The sequence below is a fragment of the Denticeps clupeoides genome, chromosome 1 (genome assembly GCF_900700375.1).
Source record: "Denticeps clupeoides chromosome 1, fDenClu1.1, whole genome shotgun sequence".
Classification (NCBI taxonomy): domain Eukaryota; kingdom Metazoa; phylum Chordata; class Actinopteri; order Clupeiformes; family Denticipitidae; genus Denticeps; species Denticeps clupeoides.
The window spans coordinates 41432650-41457133 of NC_041707.1; the positions used below are offsets into that span (position 1 = coordinate 41432650).

Genomic DNA, 24484 nt, shown 5'->3' on the forward strand with positions numbered 1-24484 from the left:
GATTTCGCGATTTCCACTTAATTATCTTCTCCAAAAACCCGCTTACTTTAACTGCCGGATAAAGTTCAGAAACTCTCCTACTTTTGGGTGGTACTGAACAGACCGGGACTGTTCTTCTTTATCTAATATGAGAAATAAACGCGAAGAAAGTGCGCCGCTTGCGTTTGTGTTGCGCTACTTTTAGACGTTATTTGACGCGGCCCGGGTGTAGCGGACGAGGTGGCCGAGTGGTTAAGGCGATGGACTGCTAATCCATTGTGCTCTGCACGCGTGGGTTCGAATCCCATCCTCGTCGGCGAATCTCACGTTTTTCCTGTTTTTACAACGGAGAAAGTCGACCGAAGTGTCGCAGTTACGCGCGTTAAGCTCCGGAGGTCTGGAGCGCAAAAAAATCAACATCAATTTCAACATGTTATTCATCGGGATGGTTTTAAGGTGGTCCGGTCGCAACGCTTCAGGATATTCAGAGATGTTGCTGCAATGGGGCTTTATGGGTGAAATTGGCGATAAAAGATGTTTAACTGAAAAAAACAGATGTTACTTATAATGAAGTACAGATACTACAACTAACGCCATATAAATGTAAGTTTTTTTTGTTTGTTTTTTTATTAAGAAATAGCCGTTGGTTATAAAGTTCCCAGGATTTAATCTTGAAGAATGGTGCAAGGTTTATGATGAATACAGAGATAATCACCAGAAAAAAATAAGTTACTTTCGCCATCTACAGGTGTAACGCGGCTACTGCAACCTGCCGAGCCACATTTAAGGTGGATCAGACAATTCGAATAAGCCGCCAGCTTCAGCGTCGTCTTTTACGAACATTCTCTTACAGGGCTGCGGATGTCCCGTAATCCTAAACCGTCAACTGTATTTTACGATGAAAAGCGCGGCCGAACACACTGAAATATTTAAAAGCGAAATTGTTTATGAGAGGCGGATTTGGCAACCGCGCCGCAAGGACCCCGGCACGGCGAACTGGGCTGTCCGTATCATGTGCCTGTCACAAAACACCGAGTCATTAACCGTAATCAATGTTGTGCTCGGAATCGACCTTGATAACGTAGATCAAATTGAACGGTCGACAGTTCGTTTGGATTCAGCCGCTGTATCCAGGCCGATTTTTTTTCGTCGGCTTTCTACGAGCTGCACACAACGAGTCCAAAGGCCGCCCGCTTCTCCGCGTCACAAGACACTCATGCTTGTCCTCCGCACCTTCCTGCGAAATCGGGGACAGTTTGCGAGCCGCCGTTCGTTTCGGGATAAAGAGAATTGCCTGGTGCAAAGCAGGTAAAAACGTGCCCCGTAAGACGAGACGCGTGTTCGTAAGCGTCAATGTGTTTCCCCCCCCCCCCTGAAAACCGGTTTCTAACACATTAATAGCACAATGCACACGTTACTGTGGAACGTATTTATGTACTCTGCACTATTAAATTATCGTTGTCGCTCACGTACTATGGAATTGCGCCAGCAGTTGCAGCTGCAGCCCACTAGAGGGAGACAACGTCCTGCCTGTCGAGTGTGACGTCACTGTATTTAAAAAAACACGTTTTATTCCTTTATAAAGTTGTTCACCACAGACACCCATACCATCCTACCGAAAATCTTTATATAAATTACAAAAGCGTAAATCGGCAACAGTCGGGAGAAAAAAGTAAACAAGGTCACATGGATTTTTAAAAAGAAATAAACTCTCCTACTCGACAAAAAGCCATTTTCTGAGAAATAATGTGAAATGTAAAACCAGTTCCCCCTGTGATCCAGAACCTCCTGTAATCTGTGGAATTTCCTTCCCGGTCCTGTTCCTGCTAATAAATCTAAAGTGATAAAGTGAAATGATTGTCACTTGTGAGACACAGCAGCACAGCACACGATGCACACAGTGAAATGTGTCCTCTGCATTTAACCATCTCCCTTGGTGAGCAGTGGGCAGCCATGACAGGCGCCCGGGGAGCAGTGTGTGGGGACGATGCTTTGCTCAGTGGCACCTCAGTGGCACCTTGGCGGATCGGGATTAACCTTGTGATTACAGGGCCGCTTCCTTAACCGCTAGGCCACCACTGCCCCTATCGCTAATTAATTTAATAGGGACGTGTAGCCGGTTCGGTTTTAGATCCATGTTCGGAGTGGCTGCCCATTTCCCGGGATTCATCGGTGAAGGAATAATGAATAACCGAAGTTGTCTGTGCGGTTTTAGGATGTGTTCCACGCACCCCAAGGCCGCCGTGTGTCAGATGACCGCCACGCCCGACAAGGAGGCCAACTTCAGCGTCTGCCGGGACCTGGTGGAGCGGGCGAAGGCCGCGGGCGCGAGCGTGGTGTTCCTGCCCGAGGGCTTCGACTACATCGGCTCCAGTCGGGAGGAGACCCTGGATCTGTCGGAGAGCCTGGCCGGAGAGACCATGGGCCGCCACCGCCAGCTGGCCAGGTGCCGCCGCCACGCCGCGCCTCCTCGGCCCGCAACGCCGGCTCGGTGGTGGTAACGCGGCCCGTCTTCTCTGCCCCTGTGTCTGTAAGGGAGCTGGGGGTGTGGCTCTCGCTCGGAGGCTTCCACGAACGCGGGGAGAACTGGGGCGCCGACCGGCGGATCTACAACAGCCACGTCGTCATCAACACACAAGGCACCGTAACCCCAAAACACACACACACACACACACACACACACATTTTATTCTGGCACCTGACAGTGCGAACAATGCTCATGGTTTATAATTATAATAATAATTGTCTTTATTCCTTCTGCTCAGGTGAAATTGTTTCCATCTACAGGAAGGGGCACCTGTTTGATGTGGAGCTGACAGGAAGGGGCGTGTCCCTGAAGGAGAGCGCCTTCACCATCCCGGGGCCCCGCCTTGCGCCGCCAGTACAGACGCCTGTTGGCAAGGTCCCCCCCCCGCGTTATTTACTGCTCAGCGACCTACGACCTGTTATTACTATTCAGGGTTTCTTCGGTCAACGGAAACCTGGAAAAGTCATGGAATTTTTCTGGGAATCCGAAACTAAGTTCTGGAAAAGTTGTTGAAATCTGATTGACGCGTGAATGCGAAATGAAGTACGAAGTTTAAAACCAGCGCAGGTCTGTAGGATCTCTGCTGGCTTCACGGCTCCATATTCCACAAATTTCTCAGCCGCGTGTCTCCTCCACCGGAACGGGACGTCTCCGTTTTACTTGACGTGTACGTTGTTTTGTGCAGGTCGGTCTCGGCGTCTGCTACGACCTGCGTTTCCCGGAGCTCTCGTCGGCCCTTCAGAGACATGGAGCCGAGATTCTGACGTATCCGTCTGCCTTTACGGTGGCGACAGGCTCCGCCCACTGGGAGGTGAGCGTTCATGCACGGATGATTGTTTCTTGCTCATGGTTTGCTCCGCCCCCTCACGACTGACCCCACCCTGCGGCGCAGGTGCTGCTGAGGGCCAGGGCCATCGAGACGCAGTGCTTCGTCTTCGCAGCCGCACAGGTCGGGCGGCACCATGGTAAGCGGGCCTCGTACGGACACGCCCTCGCCGTGGACCCCTGGGGCGTGGTGCTGGCGGACTGCGGGGGAGCCGAGGCGGGCGTGGCCGTGGTGGAGGTGGATCTGCAGAGGCTTTGGGACGCCAGGAGAGACATGCCGGTGCAGCAGCACCGCAGGGAGCCGCAGTTCTATTGCAGCCTGGACTGAGCGTTTCCCACAATCCTTTGTGTTACCCTGTAAACTGATTTACTGCGGTACGTTGCACGCTGTGATTCGATAATTATCCGAACAGAAGGACAAAGTCGTGCAAATCTGTTCGATTACACAATAGCTACAACATTTTTGAGAGAATAAGATGTTTATGTAAAGTAAATGTTTAATAAAAGTCATGATTCATTATAATACACGAGTGGTTTTAATATTAAAATTGTTTTCAAATGCTGCATGACTATTATTACCTTTATCCAATGTGCCACCGAGGTCCTCTTGATGAAGGTACCGTCACCAAACGCTGCTCCCCGGGCGCCTTTCATGGTGCCCACTGCTCACCAAGGGTGATGGTTCAATACAGCGGACACGTTTCACCGTGTCACCGTGTGCTGTGCTGCAGTGGCTCACAATGACAATCGCTTCACTTTCACTTAATAGAATATCAGGGTGAATATAAAAAAATATTAAATATTTTTAATGAATCAGTTCAATAAATGATTCACTTTATTGAATCAGTTCAATAAAAACATACATTAATCAAGTTTATACATAAATACACAAAAGAAAAAGCAATTCATAGTCATCAACAATTTATTTTACAAAAATTTTGAAAGCGGAAATGACAGTATTCGGATTAAACAGTCTCAGAATACGTTGTCTGTGTGTCATACTTTTTTACTCCTTTTTTAACTCTTTTTATCAAATTTTTTTACTCATTTTATTCTATAACTGTGCAGAATAAAACCGAGTCGCTGCTGTAATTGTGCGCTATTGAAGATTTTGAAAAAGAAGTGAAGGATATTTGACAAAAACGCGGAGGCCGGACGTTCTGTCAGACGGGGTCACGACACCGGAAGTGAACGTCACCGACTCGGGAATGGGCTGAGAGGAGGAGAAGAGGAAGAGGAAGAGCAGGAGGAGAATATGCTGCCACCGCCGCGGCCCAGGGAAGCATGATTCGCGGCCCCGACGGCGGATTCGACGCACCGCGGAGGTAGGCGACCCTCCCTGCGGGGAGACCTTCTCCCGTCTCTCCGGGGTGCTGAATCATCTCCCGGCAACGGTTGCCCGGGCGACGCCTCCGTGGGATGTGGAGGAGGGAATCTGGGACCCAGTCCTCTTCCCTTTTCCAGGTTTCTCGGGTGTCCACGGAAGGACGCGTTATTAGGGGTGTTGGAGAACACCGATACGCCGATATATCGCCATATTTTACGTGCTGAGGTCGTATCGATATACTTTTGTGTACAAATTCAGTTCCGGGTTAGTTCACGTTGTTTTGGTCGAATTGTCGATGTAACATAGAATGCAAGATGCTGTGCGATATCACGGTATATCGTGATATAACCGCATGGTGAGGTCCTGGCCGACATACACCCCTACGTGTTACTGGTACAGTCCGGATAATCCCGGGGAAAGTTGGGATTCCGCAGGAACTGCCCGGGTCCTGGCAGTTTTATTTTTTACGCTCCGATCGTAGTAAAATCGCATTTCTGGCTCCAACTTCACCGGCTTGTGTTGCCGGTGGTTGTCCCTCCCACCCTGCCGACCTTCAGTAAGTTTGCGTCGCCTCCTTTTTCCGGCCGCCCCGCCCTCTGCGTGGCCCAGTTTGCGGTATTTTGGCGAAAAATGACTTTTTGCCGGTTGATGGTGTGCTGGCCGGGTCTGAAATGGAGCTTTCGTATTTTTATATACTCCATAACTGTGATAAATAATGGCAGTGAAGTAGATTATTTTGCTATTACGAGTGTTAATTATGTGAAATATCATTCAGAATGTTGAGAGTCGTTTCGCTCTAATTTTGAAAGGAGCCCAAATGGGGCTTGTGACCGTGTAACTCCTCACATGACCAGCCTGACCTCGGGGAGCCGGAGAAGAAGGAACGAAGACGAGAGTGCGCGTGTCTTTAGGAGGCGGCGGCGAGGCCGGAGGCTTGGTGAAGATCTCCCTGTTGGTTTCCCCGTCATGCGGAGGTCAGCTGGCTGTGTTTGAGTGCGATCCGGGCCTTGAGGGAGAAGCTTTGCTCTGGTGTACGAGGTGGAAGGAAGGTGGACGGCCATTAGTCGCCCTCACCGGGTAGTAATGGTTGTGCTGTGACCTCCTGTGCACCAGGGGGCGACAGCGAGCCACACATCGGCCTAAATTATCAAGCGTGTGGGCTGAAGTTTGGTTGGAACTACTTCCTAATATCAGCTTCTGATGGAGTTCGGGGGGTTACCTACGAAGAAGATAAGACATTTTGGGGGATTTTTGTCAGAAGTGAGGGTCAAAACCAGAACGCTGGCGTAAACCTAGCATTTGTGTGATCCGTAGGGCCCGGCGTAGCTAAATGGAGTCTGAGCAGCTTTTCAGCAGAAGCTACTACCGGAATAGCTACAACAGTATCACCAGCGCCAGCAGCGACGAGGAGCTTCTGGATGGCGCCGGCGTCATCATGGACTTCCACACCACCGAGGACGACAACCTGCTAGACGGGGATGCCTCCCCAGGTAGGGTTCATTTGTGGACCACACCCAGACCCATCTCACCTGCCTGCACCCATCACGCATCTCTGTCCAATCAGCACTTCCATCGCTGTTTCGGGAGCCATGGGTGGCGAAGAAGTCCATGAAGGTCCACGTTGGAGCCTTGTTGTGAAGTCGTCGTCCCGTTTTGCTTTGCGTTTGGGACGTTACCGTAGATCTGGACTGCATGGTACTAACCGTACACGTTCTTTACTGGGAAACAGACCACGCCCCCTTCACGCATCCATTCACATGCGGCCATTACGACGCTTTCCACGCTGTCCTACACTTTTGTGCTGGAAGGTTTTAGCGCCTAATTCAGCGCCGAATTAGCTGAAGTGTCCCCGGATTTGGGATGAACCTCGCTGTCGTTCCCCTAAACTTTTTAAACGTCTTGTTGAGTCGCGTACGGTCGGGTTCAAGTTCCAGTAGCACTTGTACTTTTGACATGGTTTGTTGCAACAATAATAAAGGGTCAATCAATCAATCAATAAATAAATACCCGTCTCTCTGCTGTTGTGTGTGTAGCTAGTAGTGTTTTTTCCTGTTGACCCAACGCTTTGTGTGTGTGTGTGTGTGTGTGTGTGTGTGTGTGTGTGTGTGTGTGTGTGTGTGTGTTTAGTCGAGAGAAAGGGGCGAAGTTTACCGGCGTTCCGGGATCTGTTCCGTCTGGAAGCTCGGGACTCCGGTTTGATATCGGTGTGTTTGTGGTTGGGACGGTCCGCCGCGGCGAGCCTCCGTGCGTGACGTGGCCCATTGTCCCGCCGCGCGCCTCGGGTTTCGCCCTCGTTCCGTGACCCGGTCCGCAGACGCCGCGTTTTGAGAACCTGTCGAGAAGCAGGCGTGACGTGGCGCATGCCTGAAGACGCCTCCCCAAAACCGGTTTGGCGCCCTGCGCGACTACGACTTCAGGAAGCCGAGATCTCTCGTGCAGCCGCGACGGGCCGAGGGTCCCTGCTGGACGCGTCCCGTGTCTCCCGCACCTTGGCTGTGTGTTGGACGGGGACGACCCAGCAGCTGGACGTGAGGGGCCTGGAACTGAACTGGACTTTTAAACCCAATTAGGACTGAATGGCCAGTGTCGAGGGGGAGGAGTCTGGGCGTCGTCATGAGAACCGTCCTCGCTGATTGACAGGTACTGACGTTGGTGAACGGTTGTGAGGATTTGCTGTCAGTTTACGCCGTTCTGGTGACGTTATGTAACTGTGAATTGTACTGCGGTTGATGAGCGCGATTTAAAAGTAAAAGCGGGGCCGAAGCGACCGGCAGTTATGGTAAAGAAGGCGGGGCTTGATGATAAACCTGATCCGGGATATTTTCTTTGTATATTAGACAACTGTGATTTATCATCCATGTAATGTAACGTGGGTTTGTTGTTATTAATATTAATAATATTTTGGTGTGCGGCTCTAGTGTAGAATTCCGTTCTGTTCCTGTGTGGATCGGTAGATTCTTCCAGTTCAAGGCTCAGCTGTCGCCCGTAGCAACTGAGCAGCTCGTCCCCCCTCCCTCCCTCCCTCCCTCCCTCCCTCTCCCTCCCTCTCTCTCTCTCTCTCTCTCTCTCTCTCTCCCTCCTTATCGTCTTTCCTGTGATGACATCATCAGCCCCACAGCCAACAGTCAGCTGCTGCAGTGAGCGACGACGGCGAGAGACGTGCTCACACACACACACACACACACACACACACACACACACACACGCGCGGCGTATGAACATGTCAGGCGGCGTTCCCTCCCGAGCTGCCTAGCTGCGCTCGCCCTCGCCATGGAGGAGCGGTCGGAGGACCCGTACCTCCCCTACGACGGGGGAGGAGACGCCATTCCTCTGCAGGAGCTGCCGAAGCGAGGTACGACGCGCCGTCCCTCCCCCACCCGCCGCGCCTCGCGTCCATAATCCGGCTGGCTGCGGCGTGTCTGTCGACTGGAGCCTGTGTGTGTGTGTGTGTGTGTGTGTGTGTGATCGTGTGGTAAACACGGTCGCTTCTCGCTCCTTGTACGTTAACCTTGACAACAACTGACCCGGGGAGAGAGAGAGAGAGCGAGAGAGGGGCAGCCATTATGGAGAGTTAGCTGAGCCCTGCCAAATACGTGTGTATGTGGGGCCGTGAGTCTTATCACTGATTGGTGGAGTGTGTGTGTGTGTGTGTGTGTGTGTGTACTTTACACTGTAGTGAATGCAAAGGGTGTGATTGCTGAAGTATTTTGTTCTATTAAGCAAATACGCCTTCTGTATGTGTGTGTTTGTGTGTGTGTGTGTGTGTGTGTTTGTGTGCGCGCGTGTGTGTGTTTCCTCAGATATGGCCAATAGATGAAGACTTGTTGATTTGATCGTTTTTTTTGAGACAAGTCAGTCGTTCTTCTGCGAATATCTGGCTGCTTTGCATGAATACTTGAGCTTGAGAGATGTTTAGTGTGTGTTGGTGAAATTGGGAAATTGGAGGACCTGCCGGTTCGTACCCGGTACGTGACACGACACCAGACCTTCTGAACCGCCACCGTGGTGTGACGGGATGTGTGATGATGACGTACGCGTGCTTCCTCTACGGATTTAGACGTGTAATGGAGACCGGGTGGGTAGAACCTCGCACGCTGAACTGAAAGTGGTACCCGGGTTTGGTTTCCGTGACGTCGGGGACGGTTTTTGTGGAGGTGTGTTGCTCTGAGATCAGAATTGAACGTGACTTGCGTACCTTTTTTCCTCTCGACTCGTGTGGGAACGGGGTGAGGATGAGGGAGGTGGAGTCTGAGCTCTGACTCAGCGCTAAGCTCTGCCGTGGGAGGATGGGTGGCGGCGGTGGCGGCGGCGAAGCCACCTGAGGACGGGGGGACTTTGTGATTTCTCTTGCCACCTCCATCTATGTTTTGCTCTTCATTCATGCATTTTGGCTGATATTGGATTTCTCAGTATCAATTATTTAGCCAAATGTTGTTTTTTTTTTGTTAAATGAGTGTTACCATGGTAATTATTTAATTCTTACTTCATACACTTGATGTTCATTTCTGTACCATTTACATTTTTTACAGCATTTACCAGACGCCCTGATTGACTTACAGTCAGTAGTTACAGGGACAGTCCCCCCCTGGAGACACTCAGGGTTAGTTGTCCTGCTCAGGGACACGATGGTAGTAAGTGGGGTTTGAACCTGGGTCTTCTGGTTCATAGGAGAGTGTGTTACCCGCTAGGCTACTACCAGCCTGACCTCGACCAGATTATAACACCGTCTGGACTCGTCTCTCATTATCATGGGAAGAATGTCAGTAATCGGTTTATGAAATCCTGTCTTCTGCTTCCCTCTCTGATGGCAGCCAGTCGGACATGACAGCCCCGCGGTCGTGTGGAACCCGGTCCGACTCTCAGATGCCGCAACCTCAACCACTTTCCTGGTGTGAAAGTGAGATGATTGTCGTTGTCAGTGCAGCACACAGTGAAACGTGTCCTCTGGATTTAACTCTCACCCTTGGTGGGCACCATGACAGGCGCCCTGGGAGCAGCGTGTGGGGACGGGACCTACATCGGGGGGTCGCCACTGTCCCACGTTGGGCCTAAATTATTTCCACGCGCACAGATGCGCGGAGAGTACAAGATGGCATGTCTCCTCCTTCGTGTTGATCACCTTCTGTCTTCAGAGGCTGTGATGTTCTGGTGGAATGAGTGGCAGGTAGGCAGTTGTAGCCCCTCCCCCCTCCGCCTGTCTGTCCATCAGATCGTCAGTTCCTCAACCTGGTGGCCCAAAGCGCTGTCCGTCTGAGCGTAAACTCCACGCCGGATCGCGGTTTGCTGCTGGTGTGTGCTGTAAGTGTTCCGTTTGTGCGGTTTGAAATGTACCTTGGACGCATCACGTCTCGTTCCTCGGAGACCGGAGCGATGAGACGTCACCCCAGCGCACACCATGGCTGGAAACGGGCCCACGATCGGTTTCACGGTCACGGTTTTATATAGGCCTGAATTTCACACGTCTTTACATTCCTGGGCATTTACATTCCGCACAGATTACTCCACGTTCTCTGGATCGGTTCTGGATTTCTGGGCCTCGTGACGCCCTGCTGAGCGCTAGTTACCGCATTTTCACGTACAGGCCGATTTCAGGCCCATCTTGTGTCAGTAAATTGTTGTTTTTTTGACACAAAGTTCACACTTACTGTTATTTCACTCACTTCTGTGTGTAAAAATCATAATAGCAAAAAAAAAAAGAGCGAGCAGAGATCTGTGAGTCGGGGTAAATTTCCCCGTCTCTTGTCAGCCAGAGTGAGGGGTGATGGGAAATGTAGTTCTATATTCTTTTGCACACGTCCAAAAACATGTTGAGCGCCTTGCAGTCCTTTCGAAGTGGTGTAGTTCCAGCAGTACACCGCTACAGACCGTGTACCGTGGGGCAGCTGCGGCCTGGCTGTTAATCGGAAGGTTGTGGGTTCGAGTCCCGAACCGCCATGGTGCCACTGAGGTGAAGGTCCCGTCCCCACACGCTGCTCCCCGGGCGCCTGTCATGGTGCCCACTGCTCACTCAGGGTGACGGTTAAATACAGACGAAACGTTTCAGTGTTGCCTTTGTGTAGGAAGCTGGTTTTGTCTGGTTTTGTGTGAATGACGCGAGTAAAGCTGGTTAGCCGCGTTAGCAGGCCGGCGGTGGGCCACGCCTGCAGCCTGCTTGCTGTGAGCTCCCGTTTGGCGCGTGGCCTGGCCTCCCGCACTTCCGAGCCGCCCGCTGTTTCGGGAACTATCCCTGCTGGGCGTGTTGGTCATGTGACGACTAACCGCGGTTAACGAGAGGTTTCCTTCTAATTTTGCATTCAAATGCATTTTGACGTTTCCGTCCCCGCAGGCTCTAACTACGCCATGTCCAACGGCGGCGGGGTGGTGAGCAGCTCCACCCACCTGCTGGACCTGCTGGAGGAGCCCATTCCTGGCGTGGGGACCTACGACGACTTCCACACCATCGACTGGGTGCGGGAGAAGTGCAAGGACCGCGAGCGACACCGGAAGGTAGGGATATTTAAGTTTTTAAAAGTGAAGTGATTGTCACATGTGATACACAGCAGCACAGCACACGATGCACACAGTGAAATTTGTCCTCTGCATTTAACCATCACCCTTGGTGAGCAGTGGGCAGCCATGACAGGCGCCCGGGGAGCAGTGTGGGGGGACGGTGCTTTGCTCAGTGGCACCTCAGTAGCATCTTGGCGGATCGGGATTCGAACCGGCAACCTTCTGATTACGGGGCCGCTTCCTTAACCGCTAGGCCACTACTGCCCCGCAAGGGGGCGAGAGGGAACATATGGCGGGGCGGCGGCAGCCTAGCGGGTAAGGGAGTGGCCCCGTAATCAGAAGTTTGCTGGTTCGAATCCCGATCAGGTGCCTCTGAGGTGTGCCGGAAGAGATCCGTGAAAGTCCACACAGTTTTGGAGCAGACATCGTCTTTTCCCCGGACACGTCTCCTTTTCGAAATGTGGAAATTGCGTCCGGCCGCCAGGCTGTTAGAATTGTTTCGTAGTTTTTGTCATGCTAGTCGAAACAAAGCTCAAATCTGGTCGGCCTGGTTCTGTTGCCAGTATATCCCAATTAGTATAGCGGAAAGGGTTTTAAATTAAAGACCTTATTATCGCTGAGCAATCATAATTAGGACTGTCCACCACCCCTCAGTGCAGAAGGACATCCTCAATGTACACGAAACAAAGCGGAAAAGATAAAAAAGGACACTTGAGCGCTTGCTACCGGAGTTGTACATAGTTCAAATTAACATATATTACATCTTGGTTAAATACATTATATATAATTCAGCATTAGTGGTAAATATATATATTGTGTATCGCGATATTAAAATATTCCTGCCGGAAGGCACGATATTTCGAGATGAGTTACATTTTATTTATTCACTTATTTGAAACCTTGACGACAGCGTGACCCCTGACCCGGAAGTTCTGTGCGAGGCCTCATGTGACCTGGACTGGAGCACAGGTGTCTGCTGTTTAAACACTTCCCGTCTCCGATTACTCCGGAGAACGCGGGCCGGATCCACGAGCCGGATCCTCGTCCGCCTGTGCTGTGTTACAGCTCTCCGCTGTGTAATAGAGGACAGTGTCCACACACAGTGCCGAGAGCGGCGGAAACGCGCCGTTCCTTCGGGAATATCGATGTAATTCCCGAGAAGCTGCTTCATTTTGTGTGTGTGTGTGTGTGTAGATTAACAGTAAGAAGAAGGAGTCAGCGTGGGAGTTCACCAAGAGCCTGTACGACGCCTGGTCCGGATGGCTGGTGGTGACCCTGACCGGACTGGCCTCAGGTACGGCCAGGAGACACGTTTTCAAAGGGATCATCGCTGCTGCGCCCTGCGATTTCTTCGCTCGCAGCTACTGCGGGGTTTCAGAAGGTCGGAGAGTGAAATGTACACGGCCCTGAAACCTCGGCCTGGTGGCGGTTTGAACCGTGCTGCAGCTAGACTGGGAGGAGGGTGGGAGTAGCCTGGTGGGTCAGAAGACCACAAAGTCCCAGGTTCAAACCCCACTTGTTACATTTACATTTCTGGTATTTACCAGACGCCCTTATAGTCAGAAGTGACGGGGACAGTCCCCCCCTGGAGACACTCAGGATTCAGTGTCTTGCTCAGGGACACAATGGTAGTAAGTGGGGTTTGAACCCGGGTCGTCTGGTTCATAGACGAGGGTCTTACCCACTTAGCCATTACCACCCCATACCTCCCCGGGGGGGACTGTCCCTGTAACAACTGGATTTTGATACCGGTGTTACATATTTGCAACAGAAGATGTGATGATTGAAGAGGACACACTAGTCCGCGCTTTAAAACGAAAGAGGAACGGTCATGTGACCCCTTGGTCTCTCAGGTGCTCTGGCTGGCGTGATCGACATCGCAGCCGATTGGATGAACGACCTGAAGGAGGGCGTGTGTCTGAGCGCCATGTGGTTCAACCACGAGCAGTGCTGCTGGGGCTCCAACGAGACCACGTTCGCCGAGAGGGACAAGTGTCCGCAGTGGAATTCGTGGGCCGAGCTGATCCTGGGTCAGGCAGAAGTACGCGCCCGCTCCTGCTTTATTTCCTTACGAATCGACACGTTTTTTGAGGCAGAAATACGCCAACCGCTTTACGCCACGGTTAACGTGTCCTCTCCCTCTCAGGGCCCAGGTTCTTACATCATGAACTACTTCATGTACACCTTCTGGGCTCTGTCCTTCGCCTTCCTGGCCGTGTGTCTGGTGAAGGTGTTCGCCCCCTACGCCTGCGGCTCTGGTATCCCTGAGGTGAGTCCCCCCAGCCACCGTCCGGACAAACTCTCGAACCCAGTCTCCCTGCCACCTCCAGACAGCTGTGACCGACCAATCCCAGAGTTCAGCGTTAAATGAAAGTAAATTAACACCTACGGGTCACTTCAAAATTCCGTGCGGTCTGGCCAACCTCCAACCCGACCTTTAACCCTAAGCGCATCATACTTGTCCTACAAGAAATCCTCCCTACGCTGCACCTTTCTACGCGGCTCAACCCACCGGGCAGGAGCGGGGAGGTACAGCGCCACCTACAGGTCTGGAGGGGCGTTAAAGCACAATTCTTTTACAAACTGAAAATCCGTTTTAGAGAAAGGCGTTCTCGCGTGGACGTGACATGTTTGTGGGGGTGCCAGGTTAGAGTTGAATACGCTGCTCTTAGTGCTGAAGGAATAAAAGCAGCAGCAGAAGAAGAGAGATGCGCACAGGGCAACGGGCCACCCCAAAACCCGTAATTTTTACCACGTCTCCCTGTCCCCGGCAGATCAAGACGATCCTGAGCGGGTTTATTATCCGGGGCTACCTGGGGAAGTGGACCCTGATGATCAAGACCATCACGCTGGTCCTGGCTGTGGCCTCGGGACTCAGTTTGGGCAAAGAGGGGCCGCTCGTGCACGTGGCCTGTTGCTGTGGCAACATCTTCAGCTACCTCTTCCCCAAGTACAGCAAGAACGAGGCCAAGAAACGAGAGGTCTGTCTGTCTTTTTTTGTCCATGGACCACTCGGGTCTAGAACTTCTTCATTCTCTTCATACTTACTGGTCTACATCAGTGGAAATGCCATATTTTTAAAAAAGGAACGGGATGTATGTTGATACCGAGCCTTGGTGATACCGAGCCTAGGATTCAGGATGTAGGGTCGTTGGTTTTATATGATCTAGATCAACGATTGTGGTAAATTTCAACTCGGATCATCGTACTAGCATGAGTGGAAATGAATAGGCGTGTAGAACACAATTTCCAGGTCTTACTGTCCAGGAAGTGGACAGTAAGCATATTGTGATCAGCTCCATCAGAACGTCCACACGTGAACGTTTTGGGTGAACTTTAGATCTGCTGCAGTTCGTGTGGGATTTTGACTGCTGCCGTGTTCCACCTGCAGGTGCTGTCGGCAGCGTCTGCGGCTGGCGTGTCCGTGGCGTTCGGTGCTCCGATAGGAGGAGTCCTCTTCAGCTTGGAGGAGGTATGTTCTCGATTACAGATACCAAGGCCTGGACTCGCTGGCATTTGAGCACAGGGGTTCGGAACCTTGATAAAAATGAGCCTGCTCGACCTTCAGACCAGTTTATTGGATAACTAGTCATTGTGAGACACTGCAGCACAGCACACAGTGACGCGGTGAAACGTGTCCTTTGTATTTATGCATCACCCTTGGTGACAGTGGGCACCATGACAGGCGCCCGGGGAGCAGTGTGTGGTATTCAAACAATTCAAATTGGAATTTTCCAATTACGGGTTCACATCCTCACCCACAGTGAGAAAGTGGTGGCCTAGCGGTTAAGGAAGCGGCACCGTAATCAGAAGGTTGCCGGTTCGAATCCCGATCCGCCAAGGTGCCACTGAGGTGCCACTGAGCAAAGCACCGTCCCCACACACTGCTCCCCGGGGCCTGTCATGGTGCCCACTGCTCACCAAGGGTGATGGATAAATGCAGAGGACAAATTTCACTCTGTGCACCGTGTGCTGCTTTCACGTTCACCCGCTAGGCAAGGAGCCCAAACTTGCTGGTGCTGGTGACATTCACGATTTTGAGGTTCATATGTCAGAGAAATGGCGTCTGGTGGGGATTAATCTGTTGGACGTTCTCTGCTAACGTTGTGTAGGTGAGCTACTACTTCCCCCTGAAGACGTTGTGGCGCTCGTTCTTCGCCGCGCTGGTGGCGGCGTTCGTTCTGCGCTCCATCAACCCGTTCGGGAACAGCCGGCTGGTGCTGTTCTACGTGGAGTACCACACGCCCTGGTACCTGTTCGAGCTGGTGCCCTTCATCCTGCTGGGCGTGTTCGGGGGCCTGTGGGGCGCCTTCTTCATCCGTGCCAACATCGCCTGGTGCCGGCGCCGCAAGTCCACGCGCTTCGGCAAGTACCCGGTGCTGGAGGTCATCACCGTGGCGGCCATCACGGCCATCGTGGCGTTCCCCAACCCCTACACGCGCCAGAACACCAGCGAGCTGATCAAGGAGCTCTTCACCGACTGCGGCCCGCTGGAGTCCTCGCAGCTCTGCCAGTACCGCAGCCAGATGAACGGCACCCGCGCCTACTCCGACGTCTCCAGCCAGCCGTCCACGCCCGGCGTCTACTCCGCCATGTGGCAGCTCTGCCTGGCGCTGATCTTCAAGATCGTCATGACCATCTTCACCTTCGGACTCAAGGTGAGCCGCGCGTCCTCCGCGTGGACCCGTCCCCGTCCCGGGCGGCGCTCACCGTCCTTCTCCCCGTCTCCAGGTGCCCTCGGGCCTGTTCATCCCCAGCATGGCTATCGGGGCGATCGCGGGGCGCATCGTGGGCATCGCGGTGGAGCAGCTGGCGTACTACCACCACGACTGGTTCCTGTTTAAGGAGTGGTGCGAGGTGGGCGCCGACTGCATCACCCCCGGCCTCTATGCCATGGTGGGTGCGGCTGCTTGTCTGGGTGAGTGCTCGTTTTTTGGGGGTTCGCGAGTATATCGTATAAACGTCCAGCCCGAGAAAGTGTGGCAATTTTCCCGCTCAGGTGGAGTGACGCGGATGACCGTGTCCCTGGTGGTCATCGTGTTCGAGCTCACCGGGGGGCTGGAGTACATCGTCCCGCTCATGGCGGCCGTGATGACCAGCAAGTGGGTGGGCGATGCATTCGGGCGCGAGGGGATTTACGAGGCGCACATCCGCCTCAATGGCTACCCCTTCCTGGACGCGAAGGAGGAGTTCACCCACACCACGCTGGCGCGGGAGGTGATGCGGCCGCGCCGAAGCGACCCGCCCCTTGCCGTGCTCACGCAGGACGACCTCACTGTGGAGGAGCTGCAGACCATCATCAGCGAGACCAGTTACAACGGTTTCCCCGTCATCGTGTCCAAGGAGTCACAGCGGCTGGTGGGGTTTGCCCTCCGTAGGGACATCACCATCGCCATCGGTGAGCAAAGTTGTGAGCCTTCAAAATACGGTACAGGCCAAAAGTTTGGACACACCTTCTCATTCAACGTGTTTTCTTTATCTTCATGACCATTTACGTTGGTAGATTCTCACTGAAGGCATCAAAACTGTGAATGAACACATGTGGAGTCCAGACTTTTGGCCTGTTCGGTACTAACTAACCCATGAAATATATCAGCATGCGTCATAGCTTTAAACCCCACTTACTACCATCGTGTCCCTCAGCAAGACACTTAACCCTGAGTGTCTTCAGGGACTGTCCCTGTCACTACTGATTGTAAGGCGCTCTGGATAAGGACGTCTTAAGTTGAAGTTGAGCTTTATTGTCATTCCAGCTACATACGTGTTAGACGTAACCTGGTGCTACATGTAACATTTAAACAGCGTTACATACTGACATTAAGTGCACCATTTTGGATGGTGCACTCGAAGTTAGTGCAGCGCCGTCATCTTGGCTCCAAGGTAAATGCGGTAAGTAATTTGAAGCGCTTATATCACAGACAGAAAGTCACAGAGTGCCGTACAACGGTGAGACAAAATAAAACGTGGAAGAATCCCAGAAACGCAGTATAAAACATTACATAAACAACAAGCAGAGGCGTAGCAGAAAACGAAACACGGGAACCGTAAAACTGAGATTCCACTGAAGCGGCAGCGCGCAGGTCGTACGGCCTGGAGTTGTCAGTCGAGTACGAGGGACCACTAACAGGCGGTGCATTCGGGTGCTGGACCACGCAGGGCTCTGTAAGCGAGAACCAGGACGAGTGCAGGATTGGAGCGACGTGGTCGTGTTTATTACAGCAGCTGCATGTCCGGCCAGGACTTTCTCACGGTTGGGTACAGGGCACGTCACCGGATTACAGCTTCCCTCGACCCTTCCAACGCCCTCCGAGGGCTTATGGGGTTGCAGACATTGAAACGGACTTGAGAACCTGAAATATTTACCGCTTCTCGGTGCGAGCGCAGCCGTCTGGTAATCCACGGGCGTGGACCAAGCTGCACCCGCGGGCGTAGAGCGGCTTCCGCCCTGCTGATACCAGGCCTTTCGGCTTTTATCTGGGCCCGCCCGCTTCTCAGAATGGATTTGAGCGCCGTTATCGCGTTGTGTTTTTTCCCTGTGCGTAGTTTCCCACCCTCAGTTTTAAAAAATGCCGTTTACCAGACGCTCTGCACTGGACACCAGGGGCCAAAATGTAATTTGACCCTGTGGCCCTGGACCAGATTTTCACTGCGCTATAATTTATTCAGCACCACCACCAGGGAAACCTTATACTATTATGTCAGTTGGCTGAATATCGGCTGAGATGGGCAGACTTCCTGTTTGGTGGTTTTGTCAATGATTTTGACTATATTAGATGAAGTGTCCCCGCACTGATGACTTCAGGGAGTGGCCACTAGTTGCTGGTTACCTAACTACCCACCCAGTCCATTCTGTTAAGATGAACTTTAGAGAGATTTTTATTAACAAAGTTGAAAAAGGGGAGGAGCCTGCAGGCGTGATTGACAGCTTTCTAAACAACCTAATACCACTTGTACGCTGACGTGGCCACTCCCACTATCAGCATGCAGATTTATTAGAATTTTAGTTCAAGAGTGACTGGATGTGGCATAGAGGACACTTTAAATAAGTCTAGGGCTGCTACTAACGGTTATTTTAATAGTCCATTAATCATTAATTTCCAACCCTTTACTGAATTTAGCGATGTCACAGCCCCATATAAGTAGCTTCTTCCATTCGTGCCACTGTGCCAGTGATCTATAAACATGGTGGCGACCCATTAGGGCAGGTATAGGCCACCTTGTGTCATGTTGTCACGACCGCGTCTGTGCTCAGGCTGTACAATGTCACCTTTGTTGGACCGGTGTTGTCAAGTTACACGTTTCTTACCCTGAAAAAGGATGGTGTTTTTGAGCCCGTGTGACAACTTCCCATTTTTACAGTGAAACAGCTGGGTTTTGGTGTAAAATTGGTGAACGCGCCTCCACTGATCGTTCAGAAATACTTAACAACGTCCTCTCTTTTGTCTCCAACAGAAAACGCACGTCGTAAGCAGGAGGGCATCATGCTGAACTCCCGAGTGTACTTCACCCAGCACGCCCCCACCCTGCCCGCCGACAGCCCCCGTCCGCTCAAGCTGCGCTCCATCCTGGACATGAGCCCCTTCACGGTCACGGACCACACCCCCATGGAGATCGTGGTGGACATCTTCCGCAAGCTGGGCCTCCGCCAGTGCCTGGTCACCCACAACGGGTGAGGCGCCGGGGGCGATGGGTGCTGTGGGCCTCGCGATGCGTTGCACTTTTCCGACCCGCGCTGAAGCGTTGGATGGTGGGCGGCGGGATGTGGTGATGCGGGTCACGTCCTGTCTCTGTCCCCTCGCGCCACCGTGCTGGCTTTCGCGTGGCCACCTCTGCTTACGCTGCACCCGTCTGCATGCAAATTCCATCTCTCGGAACGATTCCTGGTGTCAATGGCATGTGTACGCGCTTCTGCGGTGTCTCCATGGCAACTTTCATACTTCATATCACCAACTTTCACTTTTCAGATGTGCCACGTTTGAAGGAAGGGAGTTTTTTATTTTTATACAGGAATTCAATTAATAATAGGTCGTATTAGAATAAATTCCTGGACTATTAGCAATTAATAGTCAAGATTTTTCCACAGATTTGATCAGTATTAATCAGTACTAACCAGTACAACAATAGAGCTTTAACAGTCGAAAGTTCCCTTTTTGGTGGGGATCACATTGAAGATGGATAACATTTTTTCCCCCAGATCTTCATCTCACGATTATGGAATTTCAGCAGTGGAAGGATAATAAATTACCGCTAGTATTCCACTGTGTTTGTGGCACCAGCACCGGCGCTATTCGCCACGCCTTGTGGGTAGGGTTCGGGTGAGAGAGAACGGTAAGTGGTCGATGGCACGTTTTTCTCAGCAAGAACTCGGGGTCTTGTGGGCTGGGCGAGGCTGACGTACACACCCACCTTGGTGCAATTATTTCATTCTTTCATTTGTTCTTTTATTTATGAATACGTTTTTTTCCTTTTTTTTGGAATTGTTTATCATTTTATCATTAATTTAATGTGAGATAATTTGTTGAGTATTGCTTATGTTGAATGTTGCTCTTTGGTTTTATTCTGATTTGTGTTGTGTCGCAGTGTGTGTGTCTGTGTGTGCGGTAAGTCAACATGGTGGTGGTGTGTGTTTGCAGGATTGTGTTGGGAATCATCACTAAGAAGAACATTTTAGAGCATCTGGAAGAGCTCAAGGAACGCGTGGAGCCCCTGGTGATTAGCCCCGCCCTGACTCTGCCCACACTTCTTAGGCCCCGCCTCTTAGAAGGGATGCATGAAACTTTGAGTGAAAACGATGTCTGGCAGTCCCCGCCCACCAACACCTAACAAGCCAATCAGCTTCGGGGGGGTTTTCAGGCTCACTGGGGACGTTACTGCGGTGACTCTTTAACATTCCGGAACTCTAATAGACAAATATGTGTGTTTTTGGGGAACTGTCAAATGGAAAAAGATTAAATTATAACTGTATATAGTTATAATTTAGCGCTGCACGATTCTTGATCCATTTGGTATTTTCATAAATTCCCATTCTTCAAAAATCCACAAATTTCTGATTGAGCTCACAAATTACATTTAAAAGTAACAGCAATTTTTCAAACCCTCTGTATTTTTAATGTTGAAATCCGAATGTACAATTAATCTAATATAAACTTGGATTAATCGTGCAGCCGTACTTTATTGTTGAGGTAGTTGCCGTTCTATTGGTAGTTCTGTTCATTTTTTATTTTTTTTTATATATATATATAAACTCTATACATTTATCGCCCGAGCACACAAATTGACTTTTGCATCTCTCTCCTTTTCCTGCTCCTTGGCTCTACGACAGATCGATGACCTCTGACCCCAGAGTGTAGAGCTGCCGTGTTGAATTGGCGAGTAACCACCGTTTTGTAGCACGACAGAAAGCTTCCACCCTACTTTGTGAATCCTGCTGTAGAGAATCTCTAGACGTGGAGTGCTGTTGCCGTGGTGACCGTGTGGCTGTAGAAGACCCCTTAGCGTTAGCGACTGTCCCCATCCCAGTCAACAGTTGTGTATATATATATTTATACCAGTCCCGCTGATGTGTGTGTGTGTGTGTGTGTGCGCGCGCCACATTTCACTAGTGTTTCATGCCTCCTGATCAGTGTTACTAACCCGCTAGTGAAATTCTGCGCTTTCACACACACAACAATCCGGAACTCTCCGTGTAGCTTCCACCGCCCTCTTCTAATATGTCCAGGATGTAAGGGTCTCTCTGCTGCACGTTTCCCACCTCTGGTCACCCCGTGACGGGGAGTCCTGAAGCGTGCGTTTCGACGGGTGCCGGGGGCCGTGGGGTCTCGTTTCCTCTCTGGGGGCGGAGTCCAGGTTGTACAAATGACCAGTGGCCATAGAAGCCTGGAGCAAACGATGCCCCACAGGCCCCCGGTTCGCCACCTTCGGTGATCCGCTGAGAATCACTCTCCCGTTCTGGTTTCGGGCTTCCTGCTTCCTGCTCGGGCACTTTTACTCGGCACGTTCCGCTCATCTTTTGGTTGGCTTAGCGGTGGAGATGATCGTTCACCTCTGACCTCTGAAGAAGATGAAGTGGATCTCCTTCAGCACGTGTTCCTGACTGACCCCCCTCTCTCCCTGTCTGTCAACAGGCGTCTCCTTGGTATTATTACAAAAAAAGACATCCTCCGTCACATGGCCCAGATGGCAAACCAAGACCCCGAGTCCATAATGTTCAACTAATTCCATCCTTCAGCACCCACGCGAGAGTGGAGGAGGAGAGCGAGGAGGAGGTTCGCCTGCTGGACAACTCGTCCTCATGACCACACGCCAACACCCCCACCCCCACGCTGCCCAGATCCGGACTCGGGTCGCGAGGGCGCCCCCTGCTGGCCAGGAACTAGAGAGAGACACACGCCATCCTGCTCACGGTCAACGTACCCTCACCGCTGTTGATTGACCTTTTTTTCGGGCCGGGGACAGCTAAAGGTCGAGATGAAACAACCTGGACGGGGTTCCCTCTGCGGTCACACTCCCTTACTACCGAGTAATGTTTACCTGTAAAAACACGGGGGGAAATATCCGCCCTACATTCCAGCCAGGCGGTCCGGTGATCCCTGTAGCTTTATCTGCATCAACCATGGAAAAGCATTATAACAACGTGCGCGTGTGTGTGTGTGTGTGTGAGAGAGAGAGAGAAGCAGAAGCAGAAGCGGGTGTGTGTTCATTTACGTTCCCCTCCGCCCACGTGAGAAGAAGATCCAGAACTACGTGTACGATACGCCGAGGTGTTCCAAATCCAAGCCTGGAATTCCTGTTTCCTGTCATCGGCCGCCAGTCAAGTCCCCGCAGTTCCGTGTCCAGTTCCGTGTCAACTGGCTCCTGAAGTTCCGTTTCCTGTTATAAAACTGCTACTTTTATCCGTATATTCCCAGTGTACATTTACCAGTCAGCGGGGTCCACTGCTGCCCCTATAGGAGAAATGCTTGAATGGCGTCCAGCAGCGGACTACACGACTGTCGTTTTTCTGTCATCTTCTGTTCAGAAGTTAATTAATGCCAAATTACAAAAGAATTAAAGTTTCTCTAAACTACAGCAATCTAGTCCTGAAAATGTTTAGCGCTTCTTTACTTTCGTAATTCTGCGGAGAATTGGCCGTGGGGACGGCGCTTACTTGAACCCGAGCGTCCGTGTGGCCCTGGCTTCACATGCATGGTCCTCTCTCCTCGTCCCCATGGCAACCGTGTCAGCATCTTCCCTGTGGAAAGAGTGGCATTTTCTGGCCAGACTGGCGGGGAGTCGGTGTAATTATGAACACGTCGTCTTTGTTCACTTGATCTCAGTGTTTAGGTTTTTTTTTTTTTTTTATTTATATTAGTGCTAGAGGTGTACAAAACGTATGAATTTTATGTATGATTGAAGGTTTGATTGTACATTTAAAACTGTAAAAAAGAAAATAAATTGTTTTAAATTATGGATCAGAATTGTTTTATGTTTATATTCTTATATAGAGGTTACTATTTTTTTTTTTTTTTTTTGTAAAATGACACCATGGCCATTACTGTAGTTGTTGAAGACTCATAGTTTAAATTTGATCTGACAATAAATGACATTTTAAATAGACAAAGAGGGGAAAAAATGGGCTAATAAACAGGTATCTGGTCTAAAATTAGCTTCCAGTTAGCTTCCACACCAAGTAAACGGGCAGAATATATAACCCGAGCAAACCAGGTTTAAACCACAGAGAATTGACCGGTAAACTGTATGAAACGGTATTCGTTCTGTTGAATATTACCTCCGTTTCGAGATTCTTTTCTTAAGAAAAGTAAAACTGCTTCCAAATTAAACATCGAATTCCCACAAAGTAAAGTTTCCTCGGCACCCGCTCTTCCCGCTTCTTTCGTTGTGATGCAGACGATTGGCTGTTGCGGGAGAGGGGCGGGGTCTATTGATACCAACTGATACATGTAGCGTTACAGTCTGTGACTGGTCACGTGATCCGGCCTTTACACGGGACGTCACTGCGCGATGGTCTCTCTGGTGGCGGAGGACGAGTAAGGAAGCCGAGACAGGGGGCCAAATGAAGGTAAACACAAGAAGCGGGCAGGACAAGTGTCCTCCGTGACCAGGAATCAAATTGGACTTTCCGCATGAGGTCCCGGCTTGACGTTTTCACTGGATTTGGAATATTATGGCAACCATGCAGAGAAACTGCAGTGAGGTCCTCAGCTCCAGCTTCACGTCCGGACCAACCCGACACGACGCTGGCATGCGACACCCAGCGTCTCTCGTGTCACAGCGGGTTCGAAATAGGATGACATTTTCAGAACACGACGCAGCGTGATCCTAGTGGTCAGGTTTTAAATTGTCTTCCAATTTCATGCCACTGCTAGTAGTTCAAATCAGTTCAAGAGTACTGAGATGCATAAAATGTTTCAGGCCGCGGGTACAGGGACAGTCCCCCTGGAGACACTCAAGAGTTCAGTGTCCCACTCAGTGGGACTTGAACCTGGGACCTTATAGACGAGAGTCTAACCCACTAGGTTACTGCCACTGGGCCGTTTCGACAAAATAGCCAAACCAGTACTGTGATCGACCAGTTGAATTATGGGAAATGGTGGGCGTGTCTTTGCACATTGTCACAGTGTGTTGTATTAATGGCTGACCTCGTACCAGAAGTTAGGATTGTGCTGTAATGGATTTAGTACTTCTGTACCAGACATTCATGTATTTGTGACATCAGATTAATCGACCGAAGGTTCGAGAGTCAATGAAATCACAATGACGTCACTCAACATAATGAACTTAATTCATTTCTTGGAGGATTTGATCCAGTCCCACAATGAGATTTCACCGTCTGTAGCTTTAAATGCTAATGAGGAGGAGAGTGGCCTATAGAAGTTGAGCAGGAAATGACATCAAGAAATAAAATGAACCTGCTGGTTCTTCAAAGTCTCGTGTGACGGAATAAAAAAATATATTTGTGCTCATTTTTACATCCAAGCACCAAGCGACTGCGATGCGCCACATGTTTGGATGCCACGGCGGTCGGTGGAGATCATGTTTTAGGGAAGGGGCGGGAAACGGGAGGTAACCTTTCCCCTTATGACATCATAATAGGGGACCTTTAAACTTCTCTCTGCATCACTGCTAATGATCTAAAGGTAACAGGGAACACTAGTTATCATGTGAAGATGAGCTGTTGCACTCAGGCAAATATTGACTGGGGATTTAATGTTTGTTTCTGCAGTTTTAGTGTCAGATGACCGCATGGAACGTCCAGCTCTTCTCCCAAACCTCACGTTCGAACTGAAACAGTTGAAGAACAGAGCTTCATCTTCTTCTGTTCCTCTTTAATGTGAACA

General features: G+C 50.9%; 2 protein-coding genes and 1 non-coding gene across 10 annotated transcripts; all 3 read left to right on the plus strand.

The window, feature by feature from the left end:
- Nucleotides 1-213: 213 nt before the first annotated feature.
- trnas-gcu (transfer RNA serine (anticodon GCU)) lies at nt 214-295 on the plus strand. Its single transcript has one exon. It is a non-coding gene; the product is annotated as a tRNA-Ser (tRNA).
- A 683-nt stretch (nt 296-978) lies between these two features.
- Nucleotides 979-3849, plus strand: LOC114795622 (deaminated glutathione amidase-like). Its single transcript, XM_028989134.1, has 6 exons — nt 979-1287; nt 2195-2425; nt 2515-2618; nt 2745-2881; nt 3192-3317; nt 3399-3849. The coding sequence occupies exons 1-6, from the start codon at nt 992-994 to the stop codon at nt 3657-3659; spliced, it is 1155 nt and encodes a 384-aa protein (XP_028844967.1). The 5' UTR covers nt 979-991; the 3' UTR covers nt 3660-3849.
- A 662-nt stretch (nt 3850-4511) lies between these two features.
- On the plus strand, nt 4512-22595 carry LOC114781435 (H(+)/Cl(-) exchange transporter 3). 8 transcript variants are annotated; one of them, XM_028968117.1, is made up of 15 exons: nt 4512-4656; nt 5973-6148; nt 10984-11144; nt 12342-12441; nt 13001-13188; nt 13294-13416; nt 13922-14128; nt 14539-14619; nt 15260-15805; nt 15879-16065; nt 16147-16545; nt 18600-18816; nt 19781-19856; nt 20470-20515; nt 21272-21403. In XM_028968117.1, exons 2-14 carry the CDS (start codon nt 5989-5991, stop codon nt 20482-20484), a joined length of 2460 nt encoding a protein of 819 aa, XP_028823950.1. In that variant the 5' UTR covers nt 4512-4656; nt 5973-5988; the 3' UTR covers nt 20485-20515; nt 21272-21403. The 8 variants fall into 8 exon arrangements, with proteins under 8 accessions (XP_028823950.1, XP_028823768.1, XP_028823915.1 ...); XM_028967935.1 differs by lacking the exon at nt 20470-20515 and having other exon boundaries at nt 21272-22595; XM_028968004.1 differs by lacking the exons at nt 4512-4656; nt 5973-6148; nt 20470-20515 and adding exons at nt 6785-7298; nt 7769-8010 and having other exon boundaries at nt 21272-22595.
- Nucleotides 22596-24484: the final 1889 nt, after the last annotated feature.